Source organism: Hippopotamus amphibius, chromosome 10 (assembly GCF_030028045.1).
Source record: "Hippopotamus amphibius kiboko isolate mHipAmp2 chromosome 10, mHipAmp2.hap2, whole genome shotgun sequence".
NCBI classification, from domain to species: Eukaryota; Metazoa; Chordata; class Mammalia; order Artiodactyla; family Hippopotamidae; genus Hippopotamus; species Hippopotamus amphibius.
Genome location: NC_080195.1, coordinates 1,018,030 through 1,027,084, shown reverse-complemented (window position 1 = coordinate 1,027,084; position 9,055 = coordinate 1,018,030). Strand labels below are relative to the sequence as shown.

Sequence of the window (9,055 nt, the reverse complement as noted above, 5' to 3'; positions counted from 1 at the left end):
TTTATTTAGGTAGAAAAAATGTTTAGAATACTCTGGGGGGGAAATAGGACTCATTTATAGAAGAATATTTCAGGGAATTTTTTTTTTTTTTTTTTTGCATTTTTCAAGGATATACATTCGTACTGATTTTTGCTTCCAAATATATTTTAAGGCTGTTTGGTAAAATATATACCACATGTGAGGTTCCATTTACAGGGTTTTGTTCTTACAGGGAATTCTTAACTACTCAGCTTTAAAAAAGTAAAACTTTGAAGCTAAACATGCTTTCATATCACCTGTGCTCCTACGAACCCCATGCTTCGTGGAATGTAGAACATGAGGAAAAAGAAAACCTGCAGGTGAAAGGCGCGCCCCAGCTGTGCAAGGGCCTCACCGAAGGCTCTCGGACGTCTTCCGGCTGCGGGGAGAGCCGAGCGCGCCTGAAAGTGCGAGTCAAGGTGGACAACAAAGCGCTATGCGGCAGAGGAGCCTGCGTTCGCGGAGACGCGGCGTCACCCGCGTTTACCTGGAGTCCCAGCGGCGGCTCCGCTGTGGGGGCAGATGGTAAATTCACAGGTGCTTCCCCTGAAGCGGTGTCTCCACGGACACACCGTCGGATCGGAGCAACGGTCACGGCAGCGACATTTAATGAGCCGGATGGCAAACCTTCCGAGAGAGACCTTCCCGTTTTTCTCCAGTGCCCATCAGAATCACGAAAACGAACGACTTTCCTTGAAGTCCACAGCTGGAAATCACAATGTGACCTTTTTTTTTTTTTCTGTCATGTCTAAAACAGGCAAGAAATATATCCTTGACTTCAGCCATACTGCATAGGACAAAAGAATTCTGGAAAAATACAAATGTCAACCACGTTTCTTCTTTACCATTTAAACTCAGATATACTTACCACTCACATTCACATCTCTTAAACTTTTTTACAACATCACAACTGTCATCTGAAACAAGCAAACTTTTTTTTTGTTGGTTTTGTTGGTTTTTGTCTTTTTTTAAGGATACCCTGGAGAGTCAACTGATGGAGCGTTTGAGAATATATACACATCTGTAAAAAATCACATGGCGCATGAAGGCTGAAACTTAAAGACAGAACCATGTGTGATATTTTAAGTTACAAAGGAATAAAAAATAAATGACTCTTTTATCTGAGTAAGGACAACTTTTTTCTCTTTCCACCCCTGCTACAGAAGTGCCAGCCTTTCTTAGGACTCCGCTGTTTCCAGCTGTCTCTCCCTGCACGAACGAACGCTAAGCTGACCTTCTGACTGTGTGGACGCCGCGTGGAGCATGTGCGGTGGGGGCAGATGTTTCGGCGCCCGGGTTTCTGGAGAAGCACGTGGCGGGGAGCTTGGTGGCTGGAGAGAAGACTTCTCATCCCCACAGACTTGGCACAAGGAACCACGTGAGGGGTCAGCTGGGTTCAGGGCACAGGGACCCCAGGCCGCAGGGTGGGGTCTTTCTTTCCTGCACTCAAGCTGTAGCACCTTCCTCTTGGGGATCTAATGCCTCGAGTGAGTGGCGAGATGCGCCCATTCATAGTTTTTTGTTATTCTTACCTCTAATATCACACAATTTATAAAAATATAAATAACAAAGTGTGAACTGGGTTCCATCTCGAGAGGTGTTCCTGGGCCCCCTCTGAGAACAGAGTGGGTGTGTCAGGGGTCCCCACTGACGGGAAGCCGGGCCCTCGGGGAGCCGTGGTGGCCACGGGCTCCCGCACGCGGACGTGACGGCGTCCCAGGGTGTTCGTGGTGCAGACACAGCAGGGGGCGGCCTCGCTGGAGAAGGGACACGGGAGTGAGCGGGGCGGGGGTGCGGGCACGGTGGGGGGGGGGCAGCCCCTAGAGCCGGGTCTGGGCCTCGGGGATGTAGATCTCGATGCTGTCGGCGCGCTCGCTGGCCGAGCTCTGGCGGAAGGACGCCGCCCTCTTGGCCGCCGCCAGCCGCCTCCGGGCCTCCTGGCGCTGTCTGTCCGGCAGGTCCAGAGACTTCTCTCTGGTGATGGGAAGTTTTCCTTTGGGGGGCTTCTTTGGTATTGGAGGGGGGACCTTTCTTTCCTCCTGAAAAGCATCACAAGTCACAGTTGGGGGAGTCCTCGGAGCCTGGGCTTCCCCACCGCTCACCCCCCACGCCTGCCGATGCCGGCCCCCAGCCCCCACCCGCGAGGACACCCACGCCCGGCGTGCACCGGGGCCGCCCTCGTCTCAGGGCTGCTTTGACCCTGTTGCCGGATGAACCCTTGGCAAACAGGCTCTCGAGTTTCGCAGGGGTCCTGGAAGATGCCGCTTCACAGCCACGTCCTACGCTACCGTCTTTTCAACACACTCCAAGTTCCGAGCTCGTGGAAACCATCTCGTGGGGCACAATTCTCTACTATGGGCCTTAAACCCCTTGACATGAACTACGTATGACTTTCCACTTACTTGGGAAAAGGATGCAAGTAACTCTTTCTGACCCTTAGCAGGTATTCTCAAACAAGCCATCCCGAGACACATGCATGCCTTTTCCAGAAAGAGAAGTTGCACAGTTCTGCAGCAAAGCCGCACACCGTGCTCGCGAGCGTCTGGTGGGAGGCCTGTGTCCCACAGTGTTCTCTGTGTGCGCTGACGAGGCTGGACCCGCCCAGTGGATGGCGGCAGGAACTCTGCTGCCAGCATCGTCCTCAGGAAAGGGGATGCTACTTAAGGGGCCCGGACGCTGCCTTTCTCTTTCCCTTCAGCCTCCAAAAGACTCCGAAGGGCACCTGGTGTGCCCGGGCTTGGACACGAGTGCAGATCCAGGTGGACACATGGCAGAATCCGGACGTTGCGTCATATTGTTTTGGCAGGAAGGTCGTTTGGTGTCTGAAACTTTGTTCCTGCGGCTTATTTTAAAACGACTTAGACCAGAAGCAACGTCCTTCCTGACGTTTTGGCAGGGGCACCATCAGGGGAAATTAATCTGTGAAGACTTGAAGCTATTTCGAAATTTAAATCCTGCCTTAAGTACGTGGCTGTGTTTCTCGCTCTCCTCTCCTTTGGCAGCCTCTGAGATATGGACTGTAAGAAATCACCCATTCTTGTGAGAGGGGCTCACAGGCGTCCTGCGGCACAAGGAGCCAGGTGGCCACGTAGGTCCACGAGGCGGTGGGTCGGGACCTGGTCCCGCGTGCGGGACACGCAGCCTCGGCCGTGTTCAAGGGCTGCTCGCCTTCTGACGGGGTGCTGTACCCTCAGCAGGAAACCGTTTTCATTTTGAGGACTACTCTCCATGTATAGTTGAGGCAGAGGGGATTATATTAGCTGTCAGTTACTGAAGAATGAAAAATAGGAAGGATTTTTGCATGTCTTTGGACTAGTTTAATAAGTTGTATTTTTAGTGATTTCTTAGAATAACTTTTTCATTTGGAATCATTACTTATGAGCGCCTTCACTTCAAAACCAAACCATAGGCTTCCTGGACTTGGTTACGTACAACCTGGTGGCTTGTGGGCCCCTCTGCCCCGCTACCTGCGGTGAGAAGGACTTTGTCAGCTGCCCGCAGGGGAGTGATGGCCTCCAGCCTGCAAGCCCTCCACGAGGGTGGGCGGCACGTTTTGGGGACAACAGATGGTGATCATGGTGGTGGTTTTCGTTCTAATTATCTAGATACACCCCCTCAGCTACGCATTAAACACCACGGTCTCCAAGTCGTTTGGATTAATTTCCTTTACCATTTTATTTTAATTGATAATGTCTGTCTAGAAAAATCAGATTATGATCATGTAGAACTTCTCTAAAACACATTAGGAAGCAAATGTCCTTAGAGCTACTTCACACTTATCTCTCAGTCCCAGCAAAGATGATACCGAAACGGAAGAAGTGAAACTGTAGGTTCAAACTAAACGGGCATTTTCAGCCTATTTCAGGGCTAGACCTACAGGAAGTTTACATCCTCAAGTTGTTCAGTAAAGTTTAGTGTTTCTTGTCTTCAACTGCAACTAGATCCACAACTAAAAAGCTTATCTCCACAGGACTCACTGTAACCGACCTGAAACTTTCCCTGTGGGAAACCAGCTCAGTACACTCCAAACAGAGATTTGGTGGAGAAAATTCAGAGGACAGATCCCTACAGGAAACCGGCGGGGAGTTACACGTGGTTTTGTTGGTGTCTTCTCGGAACTGTCAGCACAAGAGGGACTTACGGCGTGTGCTGACGACTGGAGCTCCATCGTGGTCACGCACACGTGGGTTTATATGGGAGGATCGATCCTGTGTTGCTAACCAGAGACCGAGACACGCCTAACAGCGTGGCATCGGAGCAGGTGGCCCGGACACCGGGACACCGGGGCACGGCAGGTGGGGGTTACCTTCCTCTCCGGCGACTCTGCCACCTTCCAGTCGCTGAGCTTCAGCTGGTGCAGCGCGTCAAACTTCATGCTGACGTCCTGGACGGACAGCTGCAGCATGTCCCAGTAGCCGGCCAGGTCCTGGGAGGTGGGCCTGGGCATGGCGCTGGGGTCCTGCCAACACACACGTGCGGTTAGAGCCGCGGAGACCGCGGTGGGGGGTGAGGGAGAAGCTGCACTGACTCAGAGTCGGGCGCAGACACTCCCGAGGGCCCGTGAGGGCTCCATGACTGCTCACTTCAGCACCTACTGACCGTTAAGACATCGGACGTCTACATTCTGTGTGAGTCCAGCTCTAGGACATGCTGGAAAAGGCAAAACTATGGAGACAGAAGAAGACCAGGGGTTGTCAGGGGTTGGGGGGCGGGGGGATGACCAGGTGGAGCACAGAGAGTCTCAGGGCAGTGAGTCTCCTCTGTGTGACACTGGAATGGCGGACACACGTCACTGTACCCTTGTCCAAACCCACAGACGGTCCAACCGCAAGAGTGAGCCCTGATGTAAAGCGTGGACTCTGGGGGGTGACGTGTCAGGGCAGGTGCAGCAGTCGTCACACCTGGACCGCCTGGCGGGGACGGGGATGGGGAAGAGGCTGTGCCTGCGTGGGGGCAGGGAGGACATGGGATTTTTCTCTGTATTTTTCTGTATTTTCACTCAATTTTGTTGTGAACCCAAAACTGCTCTAAAAGAGAAAGTCTATTAATCTGATTAAAAAAATGGGCAAGGTTCTGAATAGACATGTTCCAAAGAAGACATACAGGTGGCCAACAGGGGCATGAAAAGATGCCCAAACCCATCAATCATCAGGGAAATGCAAACCAAACCACAATGAGGGGAACTTTCTACGTGGCGCAGCGGTTAAGAATCCGCCTGCCAATGCAGGGGACACGGGTTCAATCCCTGCTTCAGGCAGATCCCACATGCTGCAGAGCAACTAAGCCTGTGCGCCACAACTATCGAGCCTGTGTGCTGCAACTACTGAAGCCCTCATGCCTAGGGCCCATGCTGCACAACAAGAGAAGCCGCTGCAATAAGCCGGCGCAGCACAATGAAGAGCAGCCCCCGCTCACTGCAACTAGAGAAAGCCTGTGTGCAGCAACGAAGACCCAATGCAACTAATAAACGAATAAATAAAAATAAATTTATAAAAAAAAACCCAACAAAACACAATGAGATACCACATCTGTCAGAACAGCTATCAACAAAAAGACAAGTGATAACAAGGTTACTGAGGATGTGGAGGAAAGTAAACTCCCCTGCACTGTTGACGGGAATGTAAATTGGTGCAGCCAGTGTGGAAAACAGTATGGAGCGTCCTCAAAAAATTAACAATAGAGCCAGCACACAATCCAACAGTTCCCCTCCTGGGTATTATCCAAAGAAAACAAGAACACTAATTCAAAAAGATGTACGCACCCCAACGTTCACAGCAGCACTATTTACAACAGCCAGGACATGGAGACAACCTAAATGTCCACCAACAGGTCAATGGATAAAGAAGATGTGTATACAATGGAATACCACTCAGCTATATGAAAGCATGAAATCTTGCCATTTGAAACAACATATAAGTCAGACAGAAAAAGAAAAATACTGTATAATTTAACTTGTATGTGGAATCTAAAAATGAAAACAAAGGAACAAAGATAAAATAGAAGTAGAGTCACAGATACAGAGGAGAAACGGTGGTTGCAGAGGGAAGGGCGTGGGGGGAGGAGAGCAATGGGTGAGGGAGACTCGGAGGCACACGCTTCCAGCTGCAAAACGCAGGAGCCACAGGCATGCGATATACAGCGTGTGGAAGACAGCCCATGCTCAGGCGACGCGCGGTGACACTGCAACCAGACATCCCGTCCATCAGCTTCAAACATCAAATCACTGTCTTGTATAACAGGCACTGACACTGTTGTAGGTCAACTGTATTTCAAAAACGAACAAACAAACAAAGAAACAAACTTGTGGGAAAAGAGATGAGACTGGTGGTTACCTGGAGGTGGGAGTGGGGTGGGGTGGGAGAGGGGGAATAGGAAGAAGGTGGTCAAAAGATACAAACTTCCAGTTAGAGGACAAGGCAGGTACTTGGGATGTAGTGTACAACGTGATAAATACAGTTAACGCTGCTGTGTGTTACACGTGGAAGTTAAGAGAGTAGATCCTAAGAGTTCTCATCACAAGGAAAATACACTTTTTCTATTTCTTTAGCTGTGCGCCCACCGGAGGTGAGAGGCGTTCCCTCAGCTTGCTGTGCTGATTACTTCCTGACGTGTGTAAGCTGCATCCCTGTGCTGTACCCCTTACATTTCTCCAGTGCTGTGATAACTGCATCACAACACAACTGGAAGAAGATAAAAAGAAGAAAAATAAAGTCTACAGAAAAAATACACGTGTCCTGCATTCCTTCGCTGTTCCATTTTGAAAAAACGCTTTCCTGGGATGTGGGGGTGGTGGCACAAGTGGTCCTGGTCGCCGGTGGGGCTGCCGGGAGGCCTGGGGCCCGGGAAGGGTCTGCGGTTTGGAGCCGCGGTGGTGGGCGCTGCGGAGGCGGGCCTGGAGCCCCGGCCGTGACTGTTTGGTCTCAGCCATGCTTCTGAGGGTCAGGGACACCTACAAATGTACCACGTATGTCCTCGCTCCCACGTGGAGGGAGGGCAGACAAGTCCATCCCTCGAGGGGACAGAGCGTCTGGGGAACGGGTCCCCGCTCTCGGAAGGCACAGGGGATGCCTCCGGCAGCCCAGGGCAGACGTGGCCCCGAGGTGGGTTTGTGTCTGCACACAGGCCTGATGTACGTGTAGTTTCAATGAGTTGTCCACACTTGAAACGGGGTGACTCCACAAGAGCAGAGGGCCAGCGGTCTGGCCGTTCCCACAGCACCCAGCGCTGGCCAGTGGCTGCAGTCCTGTGTTCCCTGGGCCGCTCTACTTGCAGGCACCTGAGTTTGCAACCCCTGGGTTAGGGGTGTGGATTTTTCTCCTGTGGTTCCTTTGATTCGGGGGGTGAATATCTTGGATTAAACACAGAAATTTCCAGCAGGTAGGCCTTTATCTGAATTTGCTTAAAATGTGCAATTTCCGGCTTGCTCATAAGTGAAGCACATCAGGAACTTCTATTTGATTTGGTTTCAACGTCCTTTAACCTTCATCTTAGTCCACCTGGGCTGCGAGAACAAGGATACTGCAGACTGGGCCGGCAGCGGGGGGGGGGGGGGGGGCGTTATGAACAGCACACGTCGACCTCTCTCAGCCCGGAGGCGGACGTCCAAGGTCCAGCTGCGGCAGCTTCCGTGCTGGTTCACACAGCGTCCTCTCACTGTGTCCGCACGTGGAGGTAGGGCTGGGGGCTCCCTGGGGTCTCTGTTATCAGGGGACGAATCCATTCACGGGGGCTCCACCCTCATGACCTCATCACCCCCACCACCACGTGGTTAGGATTCAACACGTGAATGTTGGGGGACACAGACATTCCGTCCTGGTTCCACATCCACACCCACGACGTCACTCTCTGAGTCCCTCTGTTCTGCCGGACACAGCCAGATGGCCGCTGTGCGGACCTGAGGGTGGAGGGTAAGAACCGCCTACCATGTGACTTGCACAAAAACCCCTCCTGTTCTCCTCCTCCCTCTGGAGCGAAAATCGCCTGCGGTTTGAGGCCTGTTCTCCACTGAGCCACCAGGGGGCGACCTGAGCATGTGGCTGGAGGAGCCCGCTGGGCAGGGGCAGGGTCGGGGTCAGGTCAGGGTCGGGGTCGGGGTCAGGTCAGGGTTGGGGTCGGGGTTAGGTCAGGGTTGGGGTCAGGTCAGGGTCGGGGTCAGGGTCAGGTCAGGGTTGGGGTCGGGGTTAGGTCAGGGTTGGGGTCAGGTCAGGGTCAGGGTCGGGCTCAGGGTCAGGTCAGGGTCGGGCTCAGGTGTAGGAGGGTCTATCCCGTCGCCGGGCCTGGGTTGTCCCGCACTTGCCCGAGTCTGAGCTCGGCCGCTGCTCGTGAAGAGAAGCAGCGTGGAGGTCTTGCCTCCGGGCTGTGTTCTGCAGGGGATGCGAGACGCACAGGGGCTCCCTGGACAGTTGGGGCTGGGGGGGACCCCTCCCTCTAAAGGCAGGTCCTCAGGTGTGTGTCCTTCTTCTGGGAGACGACACAAGTACAGCCTCCTCTCCCGTAGGTGCAGGCGGGACGGGGCCTGAACGTGTCCAAGGGATGGAACGGGTCCCCAGGTGGGACTGCGGGCCCTGGTCCTGCCCCGCGGCTGTGCCAAGGCTCACGTCACCCGAGAATGGACTCTGTGGTCACCTGCCCTCTCCCAGGCCGGGGAAACCTTCCTCCTCTGGATTCCTGGGAGCAGAGGCCGTGGCTGCTGGTGGAGCCGGGCAGGCCAGCGTCTGGCTCCGTGTCCTCTGTCTCTTTTGTGGGGAGGTGGCTTCATCTGTGTCCACTGGACATTCAGACACCCTGACCTGTCTGTAAATCTCATTTTTCATGTTAGCGGTGGGCCAGCCTGTCCCCTCCCCAGCAAAGTATACGGAGCCGTCTGTCCTTGCTAACAGCAGGCTGTGGGGTCCAGGGGGCTGCCTGGCCCCAGCACGGGAGGTCCTGGGACATGGGCGCTGACGCTCCGTGTTCCGGAACATTCTCTGCACGCCGTGTGTCCTGAGAAGGGCTGAGAAGAGATCGTGGGTCACGGTCACGTGCGGCGTCAGACCTG

At 53.5% G+C, this 9,055-nt stretch overlaps 1 protein-coding gene across 1 annotated transcript in view; it reads right to left on the bottom strand.

Annotated features, from left to right (window-relative positions):
* Positions 1 to 1,838: 1,838 nt before the first annotated feature.
* Positions 1,839 to 9,055, bottom strand: part of DLGAP2 (DLG associated protein 2) — a 520,454-nt gene continuing 513,237 nt past the window's right edge. Inside the window, exons 13-14 of the mRNA XM_057696969.1 lie at positions 4,325 to 4,477; positions 1,839 to 2,057 (exon numbers count right to left, since the gene is read on the bottom strand). Of these exons, the coding sequence (XP_057552952.1) occupies positions 1,839 to 2,057; positions 4,325 to 4,477 (372 nt within the window). The remainder of the gene's footprint in view (positions 2,058 to 4,324; positions 4,478 to 9,055) is intronic.